Genomic DNA, 27327 nt, shown 5'->3' with positions numbered 1-27327 from the left:
TCAGGAATTTGGGAGCGGTTTGGCAGGTGGTTCTGACTCAGAATACCTCATAAGTTGCAGCCAGGATGTTGACTGTGGCTGCATTCATCTCAAGCCTTGACTGGCTTCCCCCAGAGTGACTGATCCAAGAAAGACAGGTGGAGGTGGGATATCTTTTATAACCTAGCTTTGCAAGTCACATCACTTTACACAGACCAACCCTGGTACAATGTAGGAGTATGCTACATAAAGGTATGAATAGGTTGACTGTCACACCACTGTGGGAATATACCACATTTATCATCCATTTCCTATTGATGGACGTTTGGGTTGTTTCTGGTTTTGGACTCATGAATAATGCTGATAAGAACATTTCTGTTCGTGTCTATTACTGTACATATGTACACATTTATGTTGGTTACCCATAACGATTTCTGTGACAGCAGCTGGTTGTTTTTCCTGATGTTCTTATTTGGCTTTAAAATGTTTCTTCGGGGAATTTGAGGATAGTGTTCAATTATGGTAATATCTAATAATCTCTAAAAATGTATATGCAATGCCAGAAATTATTTTTTCATTACTGGCTTGATCTAGGCTACTTGGGTGTCTGTAAAATTAGCAACTACAGTATACTCTATTGTTTTATTCCCTTCCTGTGGTTTGTTCTTTTAAAGGAGGAAAAAGTCAACAATAATAATGCTTGTGACAAAAGAAAAATTAATGACAATACAATTTGCCTGGTATGGATAAGGAGAAACAAGAAAAGGACATATGATAACAATAAAGAGGAACAACTTGCATTCATTGCATATTTGCATAAAAATCTAGGAGGCGAAGAACAAAGACAAGGTGAATAGCTGTTGCTGCATTTCTCAATTTGTTGATATAAAAAATTAATGTTTTTAACGTTCATGCCCATGTCCAAATTGGATCTCTTTGGATCATTCCAGTTTCTGCAGTGGCTCTCTAGCTGCTAACTACATATTAAGCTTAAATGTGTACATAAAAATCAGCAAGATAGGGCTTCCCTGGTAGCGCAGTGGTTGAGAGTCTGCCTGCCAATGCAGGAGACACGGGTTCGAGCCCTGGTCTGGGAAGATCCCACATGCCGCGGAGCAACTGGGCCCCTGAGCCATAATTACTGAGCCTGCGCATCTGGAGCCCGTGCTCCGCAACAAGAGAGGCCGCGATAGTGAGAGGCCCGCGCACCGCGATGAAGAGTGGCCCCCGCTTGCCGCAACTAGAGAAAGCCCTCGCACAGAAATGAAGACCCAACACAGCCATAAATAAATAAATTAAAAAAAAATGCAAACCTTTAAAAAAGAAATCAGCAAGATAGGTATTTAGCACTCCTAATAGTAGCAGATTTTCTTGCATTACACAGGATACACATATAACAGGGGATTGAGAAAGTATAAAATTGTAATTAAGCAAAAAACAATAATATAAATCAGCAATTCATGATTGGGTGTGGACTATGCTGAGTCCGATGGCAGAATGAAAAGGCTGCCCACCCTGGTTCCTAAACCGTAAGTATGAGAGTTGGGCTAATGGCCAGCCACCTCCAGAGCTTCCATTGTTTTTTAAAGCACTTTAGCAGGGAAACGGCATATAGCATAGATACAGATCATGCATTTTCCTTGGTCCCTGCATGTCCACACTAATTAAAGCAGTTTGCCTTCACCTGGAAGGAACAGCTGATTGACACTGTTGACTAGGGGATACGTATAGTCGTCTACAATTTGTCACAATCCTATTCACAAGTAATTGGATCTTCTAGGAGTAGAAATGCAGTTAGCCCACTAAAATAATGTCATGATAACCATGAAACATCAGTGAAAATTATTTTACTGGGAGTCACCTGGGATCTAGAGCCTTACAGCCAGTGGAAGTTCCTCAGGGCTGGTGTTTTTGAAATAGTCTCACCAAATCTCAGGGAAAACTTCTATGTTTTCTCCCTTCAACAAGTGAATAGGCTAATTGGATTCTGATGCTAGTATATCTCTTTTATGGGAATCTTGCTGAAGTTCATATTTAGAGGAAGTAATAAACATTGCTGTCTTTGAATGGGGTCTGCTTTGGGAAAATCTACTCCAAAATGAACTGGTTGGTCCTTTGGTTTCTGTGTCTCTAATAAAAACATAATGTGGTGGTGTCAGTAATTACTGTAAGTAGAGTTTGGCACCTTGTAAATCCCAATGACAAAAAGAAGTGACCACTGGCTTTCTGTAGTAAAAAATATCAGCAATTGTTGAGCATTAGCCACTTTTTTTTTTTTTTTTGAGAGAGAATGCCTAGCTTGTTTTTAGGCATTGGCTTCTACCAGACTGAGAGCTTGGTTCCTGATTCCCTCAGATTAAGATCAGTCAAACAAAAGATCATAACGCAAACATAATAAAACAATGAGAAACAAGTCACCAAGAGTGAGAAGAAGCAGAAATGACAGTAGCAGAACTAGACTTGAAAACACACTGATATTGGAAGTATCAGATATAGAATACATAGTAAGTATATTTAATATGTTAAATATAAAAAAGAACACATTTACATAGGAACAATACACTATGGAAATAATTAAGCAAATTTGAAAAACAAATACTGCATTCATTTCTCAAATGCAAAATAAATAATTGGAAATAGGAACTCAATGAACAGTTAAACCTCAGCTTAACTAAAAAGAAAATTATTGAATGGTAAAACATTCAATAATTATCTAGCTAAAAAAATAAATTTCCATAAATTTTAAAAGACTGAAATCATACAAAGTATGTTCTCCAACCAAAATGCAATGAAACTAGAAACCAATAACAGAAGGAAATTTGGAAAAATCCACAAATATATGGAAATTAAACAACACTCTCCTAAATAATCAGTAGGTCAAAGAAGAAATCAGGGGAGTGATTAGAAAATACTTGAGGTCAACAAAAACGAAAACATAGCATACCAAAACTTATGAGATACAGTGAAAGCAGTGCTCAGAGGGAAATTTATAACTGTAATTGTCTACATTAAAAAGAGGAAAGGTCTCAAACCAACAACCTAACTTTCCCCTCTAATAAACTAGGAAAAAGAAGAGCAAAGCAAATGGAAGAAAAGAAATACAAAAGGTTAGAGCAGAGATAAATGAAATAGAAAAACAATAGAGAAAATAAACAAAATCAAAAGTTGGTCCTTTGAAAAGGTCACAAAATTGACAAATGTTCTAGTCTGATGAGAGAGAGAGAGAGCCAGAGAGAGAGGGAGGGAGAGAGAGATAGATACGGGGGGGAGAGAGAGGATTCAAATTCTAAAATCAGGAATGAAAGTGGAGGCATTACTACCAACTGAGTTTACAGAAGTAAAAAGGATTATAGAATACTAGGAACATGAACAGTTGTATACCAATAAATTAGATAAACTAGATGAAATGGAAAAATTACTAGAAACACACAAACTACCAAAAATGACTCAAGAAGAAATGAAATATCTGAAGAGAATCATAACAAATAAATAGAAACAATCATCAAAAAATTTTAACAAAGAAAAGCCCAGGACCAGATGAATTCTACCAAAATTTTAAAGAAGAAATAATACCAGTCTTTCTCAAACTATTCCTAAAAATAGAAGAAGAGGGACAATTGCCAACTCATTCTATGAGGCCAGCATTGTCCTGATACCAAGGCAAAAGATATCATAAGGAAAGAAAACTACAGACCAATATTCCTTATGAATGCAGTTGCAAAAATCCTCAACAAAATACTAGCAAACCAAATCCCGTAGCATATTAAAATGAATTTTACCGTGACCAAGAATGATTTGTTCCAAGAACACAAGAGTTGTTCAACATATGAAAATCAATCAATGTAATACACCATATGAATAGAATGAGGGAAAAAAAGCCCCACATGATCATCTCAATAGACGCAGAAAAATCATTTGAAAAAATCCAATACCCTTTCGTGGTAAAAACGTTCAACAAACTAGGAGTAGAAGAGAACTTCCTCAATCTGATAAAGGGAATTTGCAAAAATCCCACAGCTAACATCATACTTAATGGTGAAAGACTGAAGACTTTACTCCAAAGACTAGAAACAAGACAAGAATGTCTGTTTTGCCACTTCTATTCAACATTGTACTGAAGGTTCTAGCTGGGCAATTATGTAAGAAAAAGAAATAAAAGGTATCAGGTTGGAAAGAATGAAGTAAAATTATGTTTTTTCACAGATGACATGATAGTGGATTATGATATGACATTGAATTAGGCAGTGGTTTCTTAAATATTCCTTCAAAAGCATAAGCAACAGAAGAGAAAACAGATAACTCAGACTTCATTAAAATTCAATACTTTCGTGCATCAAAGGACATCCTCCAGAATTATCTTTGGGAGAAAAGTTTGCAAATTATATGTCTGATAGAGGTGTAGTATATATATAAAGAACAGTTAAAACAAACGATATTAAGACAAACAACCCAATTAAAAAATGGGCAAAGAACTTGAATAGACATTTCTCTAAAGAAAAGATGCAAATGGCCAATAAGCACATAAAAAGATGTTCAACATCATTAGTCATTAGGGACATGCAAATCAAAACCACAATGAGATACCACTTCACACCTGCTAGAATGGCTGTAATAAAAAAGATGGAAAATAACAAGTGTACATGAGGATATGGAGAAACTGGAACCTTCATACAGTGCCCATGGGAATGTAAAATGGTGTAGCCACTTTAGAAAACAGTGAACCTTAAAAAATTAAACACAGAGTTACCATATGACCCAGCAATTTCATCCTAGGTATATATTCAAGAGAACTGACAACATATGGTCACACAAAAACTTGTACATAAATGTTCACAGCAGCATTGTTCATAATATCCAACAAGTGGAAACAACCCAGATGTCCATCAACTGATGAATGGATGAACAAAATGTGGTATATCCATACAATGGAATAATATTTGGCCATAAAAAGGAATGAAGTAAACGATACATGCTGCAACATGGATGAACTTTGAAAACCTTATGCTAAGTGGAAGAAGTCAGACACAAAAGGCCACACACATAATTTCATTTATATGAAATGTCCAGAATAGGCAAATTCACAGATGGAAAGTACGGTTACCGGGGGATAGAGTGGTGGTGGGCGATGGGAAGTGACTGCTAAAGGGTGTCCTCCTGGGGTGATGAAAACGCTCTGGAATTAGATAGTGGTGATGGTTGCACAATTTTGTGACTATATTAAAATCACCGAATTATATACTCTAAAAGTGAATTTTCTGGTATATGACTTATATTTCTCTACAAAAAAAAAAGGAAGAAAAATGGAAGTGGATTAAATCCTCCTAAGGAAATGATTATAGATAATATTATTGTAATGATATATTAATTATATCAATATCAATATTAACATCAGATAAAATAAGCTTTGGGAGAAAAAATTAACGTAGATAGGGTCACTTTATTATGATAAAAGCCTCATTTTACCAGAAGATACAGCAATTTGAAACCACCATGCACTCTGAATCTCAGCTGTCACCACTGTACTCAGGTGGCTGCCCATTTCCAACCCCAGGTGATTTGTCATAAATGGGGCTGGATGGCCAGGTTGGGGTCCTCAAGCAAGCGAAATATGGGCAGGTGAGTAGCTGTACCAGCCTCCTAGCATATCTAGAGGCACAAGGGCATAAGGAGATGGAGTCATCCAGACTGGGGGGCCTACAAAATATGTATGACCCACCACAGATAAGAGGACTACTGAATGGCACCAGCTCAATGCCCATCAGTCCCTCGGGACTGCATCTTCACCTCTACTACTGGGAAGACAGGGGACAGAGTAACCCACAGCGTTCATCATTAGCAACAAGAGAAGAGATCAGGAGCCCAAGGAACTGATTTTCTCTTCAGGATGTGTGAGGCTAGCATCCAGATGTCAGGATGCTGAGTGCCTCCCCCACCCTTTTTTTCCCCACATGTTGTCCCCATATTTTTTCCTAATTACAGTTAAAGCAGTTATTGTTTATTGAGTAGCTACTATATACCAGACATATCATACTAGGCACTTTTAATGGATGTTCTCGTTTAATCCTCTAATAACCCTATGGAAGAGACATTAGCATCATTGTTACAGATGAAGAAATGGAGGACCTGAGAGTTTAATGGACTTCTTTCAAACCACACAGCATGTTTAGTGGCAGAGCCAGAATTCAAATCCAGGTCGGTCTGCCTCCAGGGTCGGTGGCATTTCTGCTTCAGTCTTTCAAGAGAAAGGGGTTCATGTGTTGTCTTTCTGGAAAAGCAAGGAGGGGGTAAAATGGGAGACAGTGTCCCGCTAGGCAGCCAGGACCCCTGAAGGAAGGGAACCCTGGAGGCTGAAGAGGTTGGTGGCAGCACTAGAGAGGAAAGAGAATAAGCCTGTAGCCAGGAACAAAGAAAGCGTGAGAATTGGTGTGGCAACTAACCCAACAGGGCCCAAGATGCTCTCTGACATCCGTAGAGCAGCCAGAGTGACTGTCATCGTGAACACACACACACAGACACACACACACACACACACACAGAGGAGGGCTGTTCTTTGATATGGACCATCCTGTCAGAAGGCACGGGTGATCATTGTGAGTAGATAACATCGACTTACAGAGACACTGGGGGCGGGGACGGTCCCATGTGCCATCTCCCTGGCAGCTGAGCACCGGGGTGCCCAGGAGGTAGAAGCCGTGGTTGCACTGGTAAGACACAGTGGTGCCGTAGCTGAACCTGTGCGGGCCGCTGGCGTGGATTTGACGAACGCTGTTTTCTTGGTGCCCAGGATCTGTACAGTTGATGACTGCAAAGAAACGGGATGATTAGATGTAGAGACCTGGATGTGAGGATATTCCTACTCTTTTAAATGAGAATTCAGAAGTCCAAACAGGCACGTATTTCCAGTACAGCAAAATTTCCAGACCAAGATAGGCTACACAAAGGAGATTCTGCCTGGGAAGGTGAGCTTGTCCTGAGGTTGCTGTACTTCTCCCCTCACCTTGATCACCTGGTTAAGGGATTCATTCTTCCATGTCCAGCTAGACATCACCTCCCTGCAGAAGTCTTCCCACCTCCTCCCAGACTGGTCAACCTCTCCGTCCTCAGTGCTCCCGGTACAAACCTGGATTGCTCGATTGTGATTTGTTTGAATACACGAATCCCTTGAGGGCAGGGATGCCTCCTCTCTGGGATCAGATCCCTGATACAATGTCTCCCTCAGCAAAGCTGTGGAATGGGGGGTGGGCTCTTCTGGAAACTGTTTTAACCACTTTTACGAGTATTTCAGGGGGAGATTAATCCTGGGGGATAAATTTGACTTTTAAATCCTTTAGTGTTTCCAAAGCAGCTTAACTCAAAATCAGAGTGAGATTTGAGAATAATGACCATATTATTCATAACCCATGATGTGTACTTTTTTTCTTATAAATTTATTTATTTAATTTATTTATTTTTGGCTGCATTGGGTCTTCGTTGCTGCGCGCGGGCTTTCTCTAGTTGTGACAAGTGGGGGCCACTCTTCGTTGCGGTGCGCAGGCTTCTTGTTGCGGTGGCTTCTCTTGTTGCGGAGCACGGGCTCCAGGCGCGCGGGCTTCAGTAGTTGTGGCTCGTGGGCTCCAGAGTGCAGGCTCAGTAGTTGTGGTGCACGGGCTTAGTTGCTCTGCGGCATGTGGGATCCTCCCGGATCAGGGCTCGAACCCGTGTCTCTTGCATTGGCAGGCGGACTCCTAACCACTGCACCACCAGGGAAGCCCGATGATGTGTACTTTTGCTTTCAAAACACTTTCACATCCATTATTTTACCTGGACCTCATATGCATCATAACGGGGGCAGAGCCGGTACTTAAAATCTTTGATTAGCTTTTCAGGTGTGAGTTGTTTTAACTTCTGATGAGCCTCTCTGAGGCTCAGAGAGATTGGAGTCACAAAACAGGTAAGTAGCCTTCATTCATTCATGTTGTTTATCGTGATATACTGAGTGCCAAGCATTGTGCTGGGCAGTAAGGATATGACAGAATTTACAATCTGGAGTAGGGTTTCTCTACTTTGGTATGAAGGATATTTTGGGCTGATAATTATTTATTGTGGGGGCAGTCCTGTGCCTTGTAGGATGTTTAACAGCATCCCTGGCCTCTGTCCACGAGATGCCAATAGAAACCCTCCAGTTGTGACAACCAAAAATGTCTTCCGACATCTGTCCCCTATTGGGACAGGGGAGCAGGTAAAATCATCCGCAGTTGAGAACTACTGGTCTAGAGAGAAAGGGACAAATGAACAATTATCCTGTTTGATAAGTGCTCTGATAGGGACAGCAGAGAATGTTCTGGAAGCACAAAGCAGAGCATCTAGCCCAGTGCAGGGGGTGGAGCAGGAAAGGCTTCCCAGAAGGAGTAGCATTTAGGCTGGCTCTTGATGACTGGGTAGAAATCACCCAGACAAAGGGAGGGTCTGAGGGGACAGAGAAGAATGCATTGGAGGAAACTGTGTCTGGTGCCCTGGGGGGTTTATGGGCACAGGGCACCGTGTGAGGACTCCGGAAGGGGGTCAGTGTGGCTGGGACCCAATGCAGAGCTGAGGCTGGGAGTGGACGAAGTGGAGAAGAGTGGGCTGGACAGGAGGCTGGGCCAGGTCTGTGGGCCCCGTAAACCAGCAGAGGAGACTATTATTATCTTAAGGGCAGTGGGAAGTCTCGGGAGGTGTTTTAAATATGGAGTGACTTCATCAGATTTGCATTTTAGGCAGGTCACCCTGTCAGAGTAGAGAATGGGCTGGTGGGGAGAAGGACCAGAGGCCATGATTTCTAAGGATTTTACCCCAGCCGTCTGTTTCCAAGATCGGCTCTTGAGTACAGCACCCCGGGAAGGGGCTGGGAGGGGGGGAGCTGAAGTTACAGGACAGGACCTTGTGTTGGGGAGACAGAGCACAGTTCTTGAGGAGAAGGGGGCATGGGATAACAACACCCCAAAGCATCAGTTCTCAGCTCCTTCCTGCCTGGATAGGTGATGGAAGGAAGGTCAACTCAAGGTCACGACAATTTCCCCTGTGTTCTCTAGAACCTTGTCTCACTCGAAATGGCACCTTGAAATGTTGAGAGGAATGTTATTTTAAGGTTAGCTGTGAATGTATCTTTCATGATTTTAAAACATCATTTGAAAAATTTGGTCCTTTAATGTCAGTTACAAATGACTTGTGACACACTGCACAGCCAATCGCCGTGCACCCCCAAACACTGTGAGGGGGAGCCGTCATCTGAGGGAGTCTCAGCCCTCACACCTTACAGCTGTGAAGACTTGATCAACCTCCAGACCAGGGCTGGCCTCGCTCACTGTTCCCTCTGTCTGACTCTCCATTCAAACCTCAGCTAGGCTGCCAGGCCACTCTTGGGTGGAGGCAGACAGCTCCATTGCCCTTCATTGCTGTGAGCAGCCTTTAAAAGCTTTACAAGCTATTTCCTAAATAGACCGAATGGGGCCGGAATATCCTCTACGCAGAGTCTGCCTCTTGAGTCCGTGGTTTCTTTTCTTCCCTCCCCCTTCATCCCAACCCCTAGACTGTTTGCTTTTTATTTTTCATTTGAACCCTTGTGGTTTTTTTTCTTTCATCAAGAATGGGGCTCTATATGATAATGGTGAATTATTGGGTCTACAGAAGTAACGTAATGTAAACAGAAGATGGTTTTCCATTTCTATTTTGAAAGATGAACGTCCTTTGCTTTCTTTATATAACCAGGGAAGAAATTTGACGTGGCTATATCTAGGGGTTGAGAAAGCCCCCATTTATGGTTCTTTTCTGTCCCAAGTCTTCCCCATTTGAGTCAAAGTAGCACCACAATGGAATCCACTGGCTTCTGCTTGTGGGTCGCAGACCACAGATGGCAGAGGTACTGGGGGTGGGGGAGGTGAGAAGAAGGGTGACTCACTTTGGCAGGTGGGCAGCACGTCGCTCCACTGCCCGCTGGCCAGGCACTGGGACCGAGCAGCCCCCTCAGCCACATACCCAGGGTTGCAAACAAACTTGACCACATCGTTGAGGTTGAACTGGCTGCCCTGGGTGAGGCCGTTGATTGGGTTGCCTGGGTGTCCACAGGTAATCGCTGTAACCAGAATAGAAGAGAGGTTAAGCCCTCCCGCTATTCCATATCCCCCAAAGTCCATCCTCTCCTCACCTGGCGTTCCTCATACCCATCAGTGAAGTTCAGCCTTAGGTCTAACTTTAGTCTCTTTTGCTGCAAAATTCTGCTTCCCTGAAATCAGCATGTGGACATTCCCTTTTCTTTCAAGGCATGTCCACCGTTTGGACAACATGAGAGAAGTCATTCTTGGACTTCCACAGGGTGTTAGGCTCACAGCGTCGTTCTCCGTCCCTCCCGCCTCGTTTCCTCTCCCTTATCCCCTGGCTCCCCAACTCCACTCTTCTTTGCCAGATACACTGGTGACTACCCTCATGTGATGCAGACCCAGCCTAGTTCCTGGGCCAACCTGGACGGAGCCAGAGTCAATACTAACCACGCCTGCGTGGAGGGACTGGTCACTCTGACAGACCAGTGGGAACCAGAGCTCTTAGCCGGGACACAACCGTTCCCCCACTCCTTCCACATGAAGGGAGTTCAATTCATGTAATTCCTGGCCTTTCTCTGTGCTCTTTTCCTTACTCTGCCCCGGGTAACGTGGAGCGGCCCATCTGTGCAATTTGGGAAGAATAAAGGCTCAGCCCTGCCTTCCTCCTCTTGGGACCTGGCGGCCTGTGGGCAGCGATGCTCTGCCCCACTCCTCCAGAGACAGGCTCTCCCCAGCAATGAAGCGATGCCCGCCCCATTGCAGTGCTGCCTCTGACTGTGTGTGAATCCACCCCGTTCTGGGGTTTATTCAGCAGATTCCACTTGGCTCTCACATTAAGCTGTGGGTTCCAATTTAGTCTTTATCAGGAATAAAAGTGATATTTTGGCTTCCACCCATGACTCTGTTTCATTTTGTAATTTGTTCAGCCCTGGGCAGGGAAGGGAGAGTGCTCTGGTGCTTGTAGGGCTCAGGCTTTCCCCCCTTCCTCCCAGTAGTGGAGTTCACTCCACCCAGTGGCACTGGTCTCTTCGAGTTTTCTTGAACAAGCAAGTTCCTGCCCCAGAGCCTTTGTACTTGCTTTCCTCTTGGCTGGAACATCCCTTGGTTCCTGCACTCATATCCTCAGGTCCCCCCCTCAAATGTCACTAGCAGAGAGGCCTTCCCTTACGACCAGATAAACAACCTTCCCAGTACCGCCCAGCCCCCTCGCCCTGCCCTGCCTTTCTCCATAGCAATGGGCACACTCCGCATGTACTTCTTCACTTGTTCATTGCCTGTCTCCCTCTACCTGAATGGAAGCTGCCTGGGCCCGGGGCTCTGTTTCGTTCCTTGCTCTATCTTTCGTGTCTGTACCAGTGCCTGACGTACAGGAAGAGCTTGATAAATGTTTGCTGAGTGAACGAACAAATGAATGAGTCATGAATGGTGGATGTCTGGCTTCGGCTCTGCGCCCTAGTCCCTCGTTCTGTTTAGTACCTGCCTGGTACCTGGTCTCTTTGGGCTGAACTCCCACTTGATGGTTTTGAGGCCTCTCCCTTGGTTCTGGATTTTTAGCTGTGAGAGGTTAAGGAGCCATGAGGAATGCTTTCTTATCCCAACACTTGGATTTATGCGGACCCCCCACCCCAAACCCAAATGGTAGGGATGGAGGTCGGGGAACAAGGGCAAGCAGGACCCACTTTTTGCTGTGGCCACGTCTGCTGTCTTCCTGGGCCCGTTCTCTTATGTAAATCCCAAGAGTAGCATCCCTGACTCTAGCAGAGAGAGCTGGGCAGAGGCGTGCTGTTACAATGGACTAAAGGGGTTCAAGACTGCCAGCGTGGTGGGACGAGAATGGACTAGGAGGCCAGCAGACCAGGGTTTATAGCTCAGCTCTGTCCTTTCCTTCCTTTGGACAACTCACTCTACACCTCAGCTCCTATATCTGTAAAGTAAGGATCTCAATATGCATTAACAGGGTTGCTTTAAAAACAGATTCATACATTTGCTCTTCATTAAATGTTTACCGCGCACTAAGTGCGAGAGACTCTGCTACATACTGATGATATGCAAGGAGCTCAGGGGGCTCACTTCTCAGCCTAGTAGGAGAGCAGGCAGGGATGCAGGCTGTCACAACACCGTGGCTGGTGTCGAGACAGGCCGGTGCCCAGGAGGGGCACCTACCCTCTGCTAGGGAGGGAGTGGTTAAGGAGGGTCCACAGAGGGAATGGCATGCCCTCTGAGCTGGGTCTCAAGGCTGAGCAGGACTTTGCCAGGTTAGTGAAGTGGTGGGACAATGGAGGTAAGCTTCATAGGGTCTGTGAATCCCCTGAAATTATATGCAAAATATTGGGTGTTTGCGATCAGCTTGGGAGAGGATCCATTGCTCTCACCAGACTCACAAAGGGTCATGACCCCAAAGGCTAAAATAACCACTTGTATAGAGCGAGAGAGGAGGACTCAGGAGTAAAACCTTTGGGAGGAGTACCAGCTTCTGAGCTGCAGATTGACCGAAATGCCTGCAAAGGACCCGGAGCGGTGGTCAGCAAAGCAGTAAATCAAGCTCACAGGAGGTGGGAGTGTCACAGACCCATGGGGACAGTTCAAGACTCGTCAGATGGCCCTGAGGAATACAGGCGCAAAGGGAGAAGGAGAACACACCACTGGGAAGGAAAAGAGGAGTTCTGCTGGGCGGGGGCTCTTAACTGGACCTCGAGCACGTGCACCACTGGACCCAGATTTCCTGAGGGCCGAGACTACGGCACATTCAATTCATCTTTCCCCACAACACCTAACACAGCACCTGGCACAAAGTAGGTACTAAGGAAAGGTTTCTTGAATACGGTCTTACAGGCTGAGGGAAATTGATAGAAATGGAAGGTCCACAGTTCAGAGGAGAGAAGTGAAAACAGACTAAGCTTACTAGGAAGGCAGAAGGGAAGGAGGTCCAGAGACCCATGGAGGGATTAGCCTTGGGCCTCCTTCTAGATGAGAGGGAAGGGACAAGGATGAAGGCAGACAAGGACAGATGTGCGAACCAGGGAAGCAGGAAGTGGAAGGGGTTATTATCTGATGGCTTCTATTTTCTCTGCACAGTAGAAAGTGAGATTATATGATTAGCTAATAATTATTGGGGTCTATATGCATTATTTCATTTAATTCTCACAACCCCGTGAGGTAGGCACCATCGTTATCCTCATAGGAAAAGAGAGTTTCAGAGGAGTCTGGAGACTTGTTCAAGGGGCACAGTTTCTCAGTTGCTCGTCTGAGTTCTAAACCTAGCTTCTCTGCTTTCAGGCCATCTTTACTATTTGCTATTTGCTGACAAATAGAATACGGGTGTTCAGAAAGGAGGTGAAATTGTGAATTAGCTGTGAAATTGTGCAGAATGGACAAGGGAGCTGACTGAGGAAATGTAGATGGACAGCTGGAAAGTTCTGAGAGTCTGGTTGATATCATAAACCTTGAGTCCATAGGTGATGGCAGCTAACACAGTACCTGCCACAGAGCAATCACTTTTAAATACTTGTTCTATTACTCTTGCCGTCCTACTCCAGATACTTCCTAAAACTCTGTGCTCCAGGAGAGAATGGAGCTTGGTACAAGAGATCCTGGACTCTGTGATGTGACAGGGCGGTGGCATCACCACCACCACCACACTGTCATCACACCCGCAACAGCAGCATCTGACCGTTTCACAGGTATTGATTTATTTAATCCTCACAATAGTCTCTGAGGTACCTGCTTTTCATAGATGAGGAAAGAGACCTAGTGAGATAAGCTAACTTGCCTAAAGCCACATGCTATGTAGTGGTAGATCTGGAACTTGAACCCAGGCAATCTAGGTCCAGGGTCCAAGTGTCCAAATGCTTTACTATACTGCCTTTCAGTAAGGACCAGGTGCAAAATTAAGTATCTTAGGTTAGGCAGACATCCTCCATTTATACAGACTCCAACATTCCCTATTATTGGTAACCCAAATCTTTTCACACATGTTCTGTGTCAATTTCTTAAAGGCATTTGAATTTGCATTTCCTGGATTAAACCAAACATGTTTTGTTTAGACACATCTAGAAGGCTGACTGAATATAGATAGGTCTTCCTTTCTGTAAACCTAATACTTAAGAAACTATTAAGACTAATTTTCATGCATTGCTTGCTGAGTAAGGCTCATTATTTCATTGTTCCATCTCATATATGAAAAGCCAAATGAAAAAGAATTAAAAACAAAAAGCCTGCCTTACAAAAATTAAGAACAAAACCTGCACTTTATATAAAGGCTCACTTTATGGAACTTTAGAAAGTGAAAATTTTACAAATTACTTCCAGGCAACTGAGAATAAACAGTGGCCATCAAAATCCCCAAAATGCAGACTAACAAGAAGAAATAAAACTGTAGAAAGCCCAGGCCTGCAGCATAACTAGAAGACAGACAATGCTGTAAACTTTAAATTATGTGTAAGTAGAAAAATAAACACTAAACCCAGGCACAACTATTTCTCATGCTTCTGTCGCAAGCCTTTGTAGAGAGCAAGGCTGTATGGAGAGGAGAGGAGAGGAGCAGGGGAGTATTGATCTAAAGTCACTGCTAGAAAGAGAAAGTCTATCTTAAATGTGAACATATTGAAAAAGGATCCTGGTATGTCAATGCACTGACTACAGGAAAGGGACATACAAGTTAACAACCTTTCCTAAATATCAAATGAAAAAAAAAAAGCAAAGCAAAGAAAGCAAAGAGAACACATCATACAGAGAAAGAAAGAAATATGTGTATTATATTTTACACATAATAATTAAACATGACAATTAAAACCAAACATATAAGTTATAACAATATATGTGAATGAATTTGACTAACCTATTAAAAGAAAAAGATTTTCAAACTGGCTCAGAAGGCAAGGCCCAACTCTATGATGTATATAACAGACACAACTAATTTAAGTGATTCAGAAAGTCTAAAATAAAGGGTGGTTAAAGGTATACCAGGCAAATGGGCAAAGGATGAAAGTCGGAGGCATAAGCCTAATAGTATTAGACACAGTACAGTTCAAACTAGAAAATACTAAAAGTGATAATGAAGATATTTTTAAAGGCTAAAACCACAATTTTCAATGTAGATATAATAGTTATGAATATCTATGTACCAAATAAAGCAATTACTGTTACATAACAGAAACTATGGGAAATGCAAGGAAAAATAGAAGAACACTAATAAAAGAAAACTTTGAAACACAAATTTCAGAACCAAACAGGTCAGGTGGACAAAAAAATAAGTAAGCATACAGAAGACATAAACAACAAAATCAATAAGGCACGTCTTATGATTATATATAGAACTTAAGACACTAATACGCTTTCTTCTCAAATGCACATGGAACATTCATAACAACTGATCAAATATTAGGCCACAAAGGAAGCCTCAGTAAATTCCATGAAGTAGAAATATTATATACAGTGCAATAAATTAGAAATGAATATCAGTGTAAAAATCAAAAAGTTCCTTCCATCTGGAAAGGACTCTTTTATTAAAAAAATCTTCTAGGCAAAAGGGGGAATTAATATCAAAATTACAGAATTTCTGAGAAATAATAAAACACTAATTTTTAGAATCTGTGGGATATAATTAGAGCAGTGATCAGAAGAAATTTTATAGCCTTAAACACTTCTATCCATAATAATCAATAAAAACGAAAAGACTGAAAATAAATGAACTAAATTCCTAATTCAAAAGCAAGAAAATGAACAAAGAAGTTAATCACAAGGAAGAAAATAATAAAGGTGAAAGCAATAATTAATGATGCAGAAAACTGAAAACAACAGATGTAATTATTGTCTTTGAAAAACATTAACAAAACATACAAAAACCTCTAGCTAACCTAATGAAGACAACACAAGAGAAAGTCTATGTTGCACCTGAGCCCGTGACTAGGGAGAGTGGGTACCATACTTACGCACACAGAAAGGGGTCTTGCCTGACCAGTGATGATCCTGCTGGCAGATGCGCACAGACATGCCGATCAGGCGGAAGCCGGCGTCGCACTGGTACACCACGCTGCCCCGGTAGTTGTAGTTCTCCCCATTGATTTGCCCGTTGACGATGGGCTCAGGGGTCCCGCAGTGTCCAGCTTTGGTGGGATGTGGGAAAAGAGAGTAAATTGAAGAGGAGCGTATAGAAAATAAGGTGGGACTTGGTCAAATGAGGGGAGGGGGAGACATGGACAGTGGGGAAAAGGACCACCCATCGTTTTTCCCACCTCCCCCTGACTGCAGCATCCAGGACTGATTTCAGGAATCCTAGATGTGATAGAAATGGTGTTGAAGACTTGGCAACCCCAAATCCCAAGGTTGCATTCCAAATGGCTACCCATCTCTGAGCTTTAGTTTCTGTGTCTGTACATGGGTGAGAAATGATCACTGTTACTGCCCTGCCTCTGGGATCGTCCCCCTCTTTTTCTCATCAGCCAGCATTTCCGTAGCATCGACTGCATGGAGGGCACCGTGGTCTCATTAAAGCAGTCAAAGCCTAGTTGTGAATGAACTTATTTACAAAACAGAAACAGATTTACAGACTGACAGAACGAACTTATGGTTACCAGCGGGGAATGGGGTGGGGGTGGGGGGAGAGTTAGGGAGTTTGGGATTGATGTGTACACACTGCTATATTCTAAATGGATAACCGACAAGGACCTACTGTATAGCACAGGGAGCTCTGCTCAATATTATGTAACAACCTAAATGGGAAAAGAATTTGAAAAAGAATAAAAAAAAGTCTGGTCGTGTTGAAAATAATCATGTAAGACCAGGTGGCTCAGCTAAATTCATCCTTCTTTCTTGAGTGGCAAGGAACACAGATAATATAAACCTAGGTGAGTTAATTTTTTAAAATGGGGTTTAGGTAGAGTGTATTTCTAGTGTTTCCACTAGCATTTTTTGGCTCTGTGTGGAAATAACTCATGACTGTGTCTCTAACAGAGGCCTGAGACAGGGGGAGGGCAGCACTGTACACTCTGGAACAGACCGTCCAATCTATGCTGTTGGGTCTGTGTAGCTGGGACCGTCCTTTGGAGTTGAGGGGTCCAAGAAAGGTGTGAGAGAAGAGAGAACGTTAATATCTAATGTTTAGGCAGGGACTGGATTAACTATGAGGGAAATGATAACTCTGTCCTTTGTAAGCCAGGTTGGTTTTTATGCTTTTGTCATACATTGACATATTTTTGTCATAAAACAAGCTAATGACAAAAATATTTATTTATTATATAATATAGTACATATAATATTGTATTTTTGTATACATATGGGTGTAAAATTTGCTAATACATATTGGGTTGGTCAAAAAGTTGTCTGGGTTTTCCCCTAAGATCTTACGGAAAAACCAATAATATAAATGGTATTTTAGGTGTGTTGCAGGAATGTGTCTCTGTAAAGTGTCCCTGGAGGCGGAGACTGGGGCTTCATCCATCATACAAGGGCCAATAAGAAGGGGGTGTCTTTTTGATCAGAATGAGAGCCCCCCTTTTTTTTTTTTTTTTCCCTTAGATTCCGTATATAAGGGGAAAAAAAGGCCATGAAGAACCTAGTGGCAAGACGGGAATAAAGACACAGACCTACTAGAGAATGGACTTGAGGATATGGGGAGGGGGTGGGGTGAGATGTGACAGGGTAAGAGAGTGTCATGGACATATACACACTACCAAATGTAAAATAGATAACTAGTGGGAAGCAGCCGCATAGCACAGGGAGATCAGCTCGGTGCTTTGTGACCACCTAGAGGGGTGGGATGGGGAGGGTGGGAGGGAGGGAGATGCAAGAGGGAAGAGAAATGGGAACATATTGTATATGTATAACTGATTCACTTTGTTATAAAGCAGAAGCTAACACACCATTGTAAGGCAATTATACTTCAATAAAGATGTTAATAAAAAAAAATAAATAAATAAAAATAAAATGGGATAAATTAAAAAAAAAAAAACGAAGACCCAATGCAGCCATAAATAAATAAAGAAATAAAAATTAAAAAAAAAAAAAAAAGAATGAGAGCCCCTCAAAGGTTTGTCTCCTCAGACTTGAAGTTCTTCTCATTCTTTTGGGCGCTCCAAGGGAAGCTAGTTCAGGGTTTTGGTTCTTGTAGATGCCACTAGCTATTTGGATTGAGCATTTTATGACAGTAGGTAAAACAGTACTGTTCAAAGATTGGAATGCAGCTTTGGAAAGATCTAACCCATCCTGAGGAGGGGAAAAGGGACAGGAGAGGTCCAGGGAGGTCACTTACCGAGGCAGCGGACTTCGGAGCCACTCCAGAGCCCGTTGGCCATGCACTCTCGCACCCTGGAGCCCACCAGCGTGTACCCGGAGTTGCAGGAGAAGATGGCCGTCGCCCCGTAGACGGACAGGGTTCCGATGCGGTGCCCATTGGGCGGGATGGGGAGCTCTCCACAGGAGATGACTACAAAGACCACAAAATGCTCAGGAAGCCAGCCCCGAGAGACGGGACACGTGCTGCTTCTGATTAGCAAGAATAATGACAAAAACAAGATCTGTTCAACCTACTCTAATGGGACTCATGACCAGAATACGGGTCGCCACCGTGATGGCTGTGCTGTTACGCTGGGCCCGTAATTCTCAACTGGAGGTATCGCCAGAAGCACCCGAGGAGCTTTAAAAATGTCCAGGCTGCACTCTGGACCCACGATTCACAGTCTCTGGAGATATGGCCCAAGCATGTGTATTAAAGAAAACCAAAACTCCTCAGGGGTTTTGGATGTGCACCCTTGTTAGGGACCACGGCGCCAGAGAGATGGCAACCGTGTGGTGCGCTCCTCGGCGTCCAGGGCAGACGCTGGCAGGCACTCTCCTTGTGCCCTCTGCCGAGCCCGGCAGCACCTCAACTCCTTCTCCACAGAGCGCTGCAGACGCCACTGGCTGCACTGAGACGTGAGCGCCTTCGTTGTAAGGAAGCTGTTCCACGCTCGTGACTCCTACTCTGTCACATACATGGTTCCACTTCGGAGTCTGGACTTGGATGAACAAAGGTAACAGTGTCTTGGGTCATAGGTGTTGGGAAGATACCACTCCTCCTACCCAGTCTCAAATGTCCCCCTGTGCCCTGATAAGTGATCTCCTTCTGTCCCTTCACAAGCACTTCCTTCCTCTGTCACATCTTTACTGATTGAGTAAATAGCATCAGAATATCCCTACTGGTGGATGTTGTGCTGACCCACTCAGACCCCCTTTAGGACTGAAGGACTTCTTTCCCCAGCTGCTGGCAAACAACCCCTTGCTGCGAGCCCTCTTCAGGCTGCCTTGGTTAAACAGTCCTCCCACCTAAGGTCATGCTCTCTTCCTGGGGCAGCCTGCACCCAGTGTTTGGTCAGTGTGGAAGTATAAAGGCCTCCTGCCCTAACTTGTGACAGTTCTGAAGGGCCACCAAGATTCAGAGCTCTTTGCAGGGTCAGCTGAGGCCTTCTCTGATACTGCATCAGCGATCACCTTCTCCATCTTCCCACTCCTACTTCTTCTCCGCCTCTTGCCTCCCCTCCCTCTCCATCCCCATCCTCTCCCCTCACTCTCCCCTCCTTTCCCCCTTTCCCCCTCCTCCTCCCCTCCCCTTCCCTTCCCCAGGTGGTGATCCCAAGGGCATTCCCTAACAAACCTCCATCTCAGAGGTGCTTCCCAGGGACCCTGAGCTTTGAAACTATCTTAAAGAACCAAAGAAAAACAACTTACAATGGAGGAGAGGCAGGCACACTTAGGTGGCCTGGTCCCTTGCTCTATATTCATTCCCCCTATACACACTCCCATTATAGGTCTTATCACACTTTGTTATCCTTGCTTCTTTATTTGTCTGCCTCTCCAGTAGACTCTCAGCTCCTTGTAGGCAGGAACCACAACCTTTTCTCCTCATACCTCTACAATACCTGGTATGAATGTGGAATAAATGAATTAGTGGATGCTCACCTGGACAGAGGCAGCTTTTTAATAAGAGGACAAGATGCTGAGAAGTCCTTCCTAAAAGGAAAAGGCCTCTCCCCAGCTCCTGGTTCTAGGTGAGTGTTCAGAAGGAGGTTCACTGCAATCCCTGGCTATACTCCTCTTCTCCCCCTCCCCAATTCAGCTCAGGTATGAGATGGCTCAGGGTGTAGGCACTGTGCCAAACTTGCCCACCCTGCCCTCCTGGGCTTACTTTGGCAGGTGGGCATAGAGTTGCCGAGGCTCCACTTGCCATTGGCCTGACAGCGGATGACCCTTTGGCCAGTGTAGTAGTAGCCAGGGTCACAGATGAGAATCAGCTGGGCCTGGAACTGGTACTGCGTCTCAAAGATGAGCCTCCATCGGCCGTGTTCCACACCGATGCTGCTGACGTCGGGGCAGGTCACAGCTGGGGAGGCAAAAAGTAGAGAGGAGGATGAATAAATTAATTATAGAAGACACTGACGACCCAGAGCTGGGGACTGGGAGGCCGTCACGCAGTAATGATGAATCCAAGAGCCGTTAGTCCCCAGGCAGGTGTGGTCAATGAGTGAAGTGAGCTGGGTGGGGAATTCACAACCTGGGGTGGGCAGATCTGCCCAATTAAAAAAAGAAAGGGAGGTGGCACTCAGTCAGTGTTGACTGTGGATGTGAGACTGCAAATTCCAATTGGTCAGATCTGCCTCTTTCAAGAGAAGCTAGAAATACGAATTTTTATGTAAAATTTTCTGATTTTAAAATGTTGGGAAGAGATTCAAAAATTTTTAATAAAGCACTGCATAGGCCAAAGAACCAAAACAAAACAAAAACAAAAACACAAAACTTTGTATCTTCAGACTAGACATAGCCCATTAGGCTGCCAGTGTGTGACTTTGGCCTTAAAACTGAAGTATATCTCTGTTATTTTAGAGTTTTGTGATCAAAGGACATTCATGCCAACTTTCTGACAGTTTTTCCATCTAAAAGGAAGTGGACCAGTCATTCCTACATTCTGTGATGGTTTATGGAAACATCTCAGGGAGCAATGGTCTATCAATGCTTTGAAGCAGTTTCAAATGGGAACACAAGTTGGTAGATGGCAGTACCCACTTGTCTCAGCTCTCTGAGTCCCCAGCTTCCATGGGCATGTCTTGTCCCATTACTGGATTTTTAGTTCGCTCCTTGCAGGAATCTTTTCAGCTGCTTACCCAGCCCTTTGACACACCCCCCTCCCCTACCCAAGGACTCACGGACACACTGTGCGGGGACATTGCGGTTGCTCCATAGGCCTGTCTCCAGACATTCTGCTGTGGCCTCGGCACCTGCCTGGAGGTGGTAGCCTTCGCTGCAGCTGTACACAGCCTTGGTCCCCACCGTGTACTCTTTGCCAAACACCATTCCGTTCCTGGGGGCCTCAGGAAGCCCACAGGAAAGAGCTAGCGGAGGAAAAAAATGTCATGAGCATGTCTGCTTCAAGATGGTGTTCTGAGAACATATTTTTATCTTTCCTCTCCCTTGAGGCCCTAATAAAATGATAGTAAAGACTAATAAGAGGGAAAAGCCTCATAACAAAAAAGAAAATGGGAAGATCAGTAGAGGAGATGAAACAAAAAAGCTTTGGAAGATGAAATGCAGATAGAAGTGTGTTGATGGATTAAATGGAGTTGAGAAGCTGCGGCACAAAATATACAGGAGGGAGCTATGGGGTGAGACCAGTTCTCCATCCCTTCCCACAAACACAGGGTAGAGACATTCAGGCAGCCATTCTCCAAACTAAACAGAGAGGGTTTTCTTACCCACTGAAGGAAAAAAAAGAAAAAAAAAAAAAAAAAAAGAAAAAAAAGAAAAGAACTCCCTTGAGAGAATTAGGGATGCTATGGTAGAAGTAGGCATCCTGGAATAAAGCTCTTTTAATCCTTAAATATAAAGGCTCTCAGCCTAAAGCCTGCCCCTCTGTCTGCTTATCTCTGCCACATACTCAACTCAACTTCTTATTCATGGGAGAGACCTAGTGGGCAATGATAGCTGCATATAATAACAGCAAAGGTAACCCACATCTGTTACCTGGAAAAATCAACCTGGCCTTTACTTTGAAATATGAACAATTAAAGATCACTATACAAATGAAGAAAACCAGCAGCATGAAAGTGATAAACAAAGATAAGATTAAAAATAGAAAGAAAAATCTCCTTTAGGAAACAGAACTAACTCAGGTAACAGAAGACATATAACTTTAAACTTCTGATCTTGAGAATGTCAAGGTGACGTATAATAAAATGAGAAGAGAGGGCTTTGAAAAGAGAACAACAAAAAGTGAACAAGGAAGGGCTCTGTTAAGTTAAAAATAGGATCACCAAAATAAGCATTAAATAGAAGGGGTGGAAATTGTAGACAAAGATATGGCTGCCTGCCATTTCAGCAAACAAAGGATATTGCAGCCATCTCAGCCCTACAGCCACCCCCAACGGTGAGCGCTAAGGGAGCTCAGGATGGAGACAAATAGGCTGCCCCCTCAGCCACAGCAGCTGCCCACGACAGTGCACCCTGAGGGGATTCAGGAATGGAAAGAACAGGATGCTGGCCCTAGATAGCTAAGGTGCATTTCAAAGGAATGATTTCAACCAGCCCTGACTCTGGCATCTGGTACAGGGAAAAGCGCTAAACTCATTAACCTGAGATGTCTGGTTTTCTTTAATTAACAGGAATCTTTTGATGTTTTGACCACCTGGTTTTTGTTGCAAAAACTCCTATACATCCTGGCTCTTCCCTTGCCACTTCGGAGCAGTCCCTCAGAGCTAGCTGAGAGGCTGTCTTCTGGGCTTAAGTCTGTTGAATAAAAACATAATTCTCAACTTTTAGGCTGTGAAATAAAATTCATATTTTATGCAAGACAAGAAAAACTTAAACAAAAAATTTTCTCTGCCCTTTGGCTTCCTCTCCCTGCCTAGTGTGCACCGTGTATCTGCCTTATGTCTCGACCAAACCTCCCCCATTGTCAGACATACCTGCTCAACCATAAAGAGCAACATTCTCCTACCATCAACAAGCCAACCCCTTAAAAGATAACATTCTTGGGGCTTCCCTGGTGGCACAGTGGTTGAGAGTCTGTCTGCCGATGCAGGGGACGCGGGTTCAAGCCCTGGTCTGGGAAGATCCCACATGCCGCGGAGCAATTGGGCCCGTGAGCCACAACTACTGAGCCTGCGCGTCTGGAGCCTGTGCTCCGCAACAAGAGAGGCCGCGACGGTGAGAGGCCCGCGCACCGCGATGAAGAGTGGCCCCTGCTCGCCGCAACTGGAGAAAGCCCTCGCACAGAAACTGAGACCCAACACAGCCAAAGATAAATAAATAAATTAAAGATAAAAGTTATATATAAAAAAAAAATAACATTCCTCTTGATCTTGTAAGGGGCCACGATGACATTTAGGTCTGGATTGTGTAAACTGTCAATAATACGTCATTTAACGTAGAGCCCTCTGCTTCAAAAAACTTATATAACTCTGACGTCTAACGGGTGGAACAGTTCTCAGAGCTTTCTGAGATGCTGTTTCTGGGTTATAATCCTCAAATTTGGCTCCAATAAAAATTTCCACTTCTTTCATAGATTGACTATTGATTAATTTTTGTCAACAAGGTTGTGCATTTTTTTTCAGTCGACAGTTTTGGTGACTGACGAAGGGGCCTAGAGCGGACTTCTCTCCTTCACCTGAACTCTACAAGGATCTGGAATCTGGACCAGCAGAGGCCTCTGGCGCCCATCCACCTCCTCGGAGAATCCAGACAAATTCGGGTGAATCTCTCCTGGTTCTTGGAGCTCCTGATTATTGGTTGAAGATCCTGAGTTTTATCTGGTGGTGTCCAACAGGTACCTGGCTCCCCATTTGAAAGATACTAGGAGAACCCAGTTGAGAGACACTGGGATTTGCTCAGTCGAAAGATACCGAGCGGTCTGGGCTGAATGGTTAGGGAGGAGGCTGACCTGACGTGTTTCCTCAAATCAGCTACCTATACGAGAATTTGTTGGGATAAAAGTGAAAATATTACATGAGAGCTTTTAGCTCTGAAGAAGGGACATCTCCTCCTGGCCGAGAAGGGCTTTCTCAGGCAACTGAGACACTCGCGCGAGTGGTGGAGGCAAGTCCTCACACTGTGCAGTGGTCCCACGGGCATGCAACAGGGAAGAGCCAATTTTGACTCCATGTTGGAGCTGTTTCTTTGACTTTAGCCTCTGCTTTTCGTTGCTTTCGTTATTATAATCATACATCATGGCCTCTCTCAGGGAACCCTGCCCACCTGTGAATGGCTGCAAGAAAGAAGAAATTCACACTTCCCCTCCCCAAGGCTGGCCATTTCGGGAGATGTTTTGCAAGACTGATGGCCCTTCTTACTTTACTTCCTCCCCGCCTCTCCCTCTCTATTCTGCCTTTTTACTTTACTTCCCTCTCTGATTCTATAAAAGAATTTGGCATCCAGACCCTGATAAGATGGTTTTCTGGGGACCCTAGTCCGCCATCGTCTCAGTCTGCCGACTTTCCGAATAAAGTCGTATTCCTTGCCTCAGCACCTCGCCTCCCGATTTATTGGCCAGGTGTGCGGCAGGCAGAGTGAGCTTGGACTCGGTAACAGATTTGGCTGAGCCAGCTGGGAGCCTTGCTGCTCGTGGCTAGCAGGTCCCCGTCGGGGAATATCGGCGCGAGGCCCTAGCAGCTGCCAGGATCATTTGTCCTGAGGATCTTCCCTTCAAAGTTCCCCGAAGCAGCACCGGCTACCCCAGCACTTGGCAGTTGAAGCAAGGAACCGACAAACTTCTACGAGTCAACGGACTCGATTTTGGAGGGTAAGTCGCTCTGGTGTGCACACAGGGAACATATTCCCCCCTCTGTTTGGGCTTTTCCTTCATGGGACAAGCCAATTTGCTTGGGGTACCCTGTTGGAGAGGGGAATTGTTGTTGGACTCTACCTGATTTTGGGAACTGGTTCGTTGGTAACTAGTTCGTTGGTTTTGTAGGGTAAATGTACCTGATTTGGGAACTAGTTCATTGGTTTTGTTTTGGTTTTGTGTGCATCGATGCTAGAATTTGTTTGTGCCTTTTGTGTTGGAATTTGTCTGCGTCTTTTGTGTTTTGGTGTTATCAAACTTATAAAAATAGGAAATACTCCATCTATCCCGAGAGAGAGCCCTTTGAGGCGTATATTAGATACATGGGCAAAACATAGCCGTGAGCCTATGACTAAGAAAGGCATGATATACTCTTGTCATAGGGTGTGGACCCAATATATGTTAGGATCAGAAGAACGATGGCCCCTGAATGGCTCACTCAATTATACGATCTCGCAGTTAGAAGTGTTTTGCAAAAGAGCAGGGAAAAGAGATGAGATTCCGTATGTAGAAGCATTTATGTTATTGCATCAGGAGGAAAAGAAGTCAGAGGGCTGCCACCTTATGGTGCAGCGATCTGAAAGAAAACCTAAGAAGGAACCTATTCTACAGGGGGAAGAGGGAGAAAATGAGAGTGGGGACATGTTATTTCAAAACTTAACCCCCCCCCCCCTCCAGCCTATCCAGCTCCCCCAGTGGCTGAGCAGGCTGCACTGGCAGTTGTTCCACCTGCACCACCCCCCCCAGCCCCATGCTGCCAACATATTCACCGCCTCCTGGTCCCCCTACCCATGGGGATCAAATAGCAGTTTCTATAGTAACCCCTGGAGCACAGGAACCTGGTTTAGTATCACCATCTAAGACCCGATAGAGCACCCAATTTGGACCGGGAGCCACTTCTGCAGCAGGGCAATTTCCCTTGCGCCGAAATCCTGTAAGAGGCCAGGGGACTCCTTTAGACTTGAGGCGTCCAATTCTAATTTCCCCTCAGGAGCCCCGGGTAACTTTGACAGTGGGGAACAAGTTGATTGACTTTCTAATAGATATGGGTGCCACATATTCTGTGGTAAATGCCAAGGTGGCACAGAAAACTTCTCAGTCTATCCCGGTCAAGGGAGTTTCTGGAGAAGTACAAAACTGTTCGTTCTTACAACCTCCGAATGCCAACTAGGGGACCTCACCCTACAGGGCCATGGACCCCAAACAGATGTGGATCCCTCCTCCCCCAAGGTACTTTTGGCTATGCATTTCATGGCCCAGTCCGCCCCAGACATCAGGAGCAAAATTCAGAAAGCAACTGCTGGTCCTCAGACTCCAATGAACGATTTGTTCCAACTGGCTTATTCGGTTTTCAATAATAGGGATACGGCCGAAAACGCTGAATGTACCCAGAGAAATATGAAAAAGGCCTGAAAGGTTGTAATGGCTTTGTCTGCTCAGAGACCAACAAAGGGGAAACAAAGTCATCCTAGGAGAAACTTGCCTGTATCTTTGAGATGCAAATGTCCTCTCTGGTCTTCTCAGGAACCCTTAACTCTGCCATCTTTTTAAAATGCAAATTTTGAAAAAGAGGGTAAAGTAATTTAGAACTTGTTTTCCATAAATATTAGTAAAAAGGGTTTAGCCATCTAGACAAGTGAGCTTGATTTGTTCCATCTGTCAGAAACCCAATTTTAATCCAACCTCTTTTGTAAATTGATGGGTTTTACATTGCTGTACCCAACTCAGGGCTGAAATTTTGAAATGAGAGCTACGATGTCTCTCTGTTTGTTTGTGTGTTTGTATGTGTCTTTGTCTTTGGATAACATGGCTGAGGTTAATCTGTAAATGATCTCTATTTAATTGGCTTAAAGAAAAGTACGTGCTTACAAACCAAACAATTCTAAATACAAGAGAAATTAAGATAAATGAGTTTCCAGGTTCACATGAACTGGGAAATATTTAGTATTAAATTAATACCTGGTATTAATGATTGTTTGTTGATCTAATTAATATAGACATGTCTTTAGAGCCATCAACATTAAGTATAATACTTTCACTGCACCTAGGTTTAATAGAAGTTAAATAAAGTCTTGTTATACCTGTTGCAAATTTGTCAGCAAGAGAAATAACTTGATATGATGAAACTCTAAAGTAAATGGAAATGAGATAAGGGCTTTTAGGTAAACTCTATAAGAATAATTATGTTCTAAAAATCATCTAAAATAGTTTCTCCAGATTTTGGTAACTATTACTTATCTCTTGGTTTTCACTAGAAATGAAGTTTTTAAGAGTTGGGGATTCTAATTTAAATATATAATTAAAGCTACGGAAAATAATAAAACATTTCAGTATGGTAGAATGTGTGCTTTCAGTTAAGAAGTTATGAGGAATGGAATTACATTTTACTGAGAAAGTTTTATACAAGGTCAGGATTAACTAAATTTAGATTGAAGTTAACTAAGTAAATGGATTCTGTTAAGTAAGCTAATACAAGACGAATTTGATCTC

General features: G+C 43.8%; 1 protein-coding gene across 2 annotated transcripts in view; it reads right to left on the bottom strand.

The window, feature by feature from the left end:
* CSMD2 (CUB and Sushi multiple domains 2) overlaps positions 1–27327 on the bottom strand; it is a 652460-nt gene that overhangs the window by 38268 nt on the left and 586865 nt on the right. For both annotated transcript variants that reach the window (XM_082415250.1, XM_082415251.1), the window contains exons 50-55: positions 21209–21394; positions 20194–20388; positions 18283–18456; positions 15965–16138; positions 9896–10069; positions 6593–6781 (exon numbers count right to left, since the gene is read on the bottom strand). In XM_082415250.1, the coding sequence (XP_082271376.1) occupies positions 6593–6781; positions 9896–10069; positions 15965–16138; positions 18283–18456; positions 20194–20388; positions 21209–21394 (1092 nt within the window). The remainder of the gene's footprint in view (positions 1–6592; positions 6782–9895; positions 10070–15964; positions 16139–18282; positions 18457–20193; positions 20389–21208; positions 21395–27327) is intronic.

This window comes from Balaenoptera physalus (assembly GCF_965194825.1).
Source record: "Balaenoptera physalus genome assembly, chromosome: 1".
Taxonomy (NCBI): Eukaryota; Metazoa; Chordata; class Mammalia; order Artiodactyla; family Balaenopteridae; genus Balaenoptera; species Balaenoptera physalus.
The sequence above is the reverse complement of the archived record's forward strand: the minus strand, read 5'-3'. Positions and strand labels throughout refer to the sequence as shown.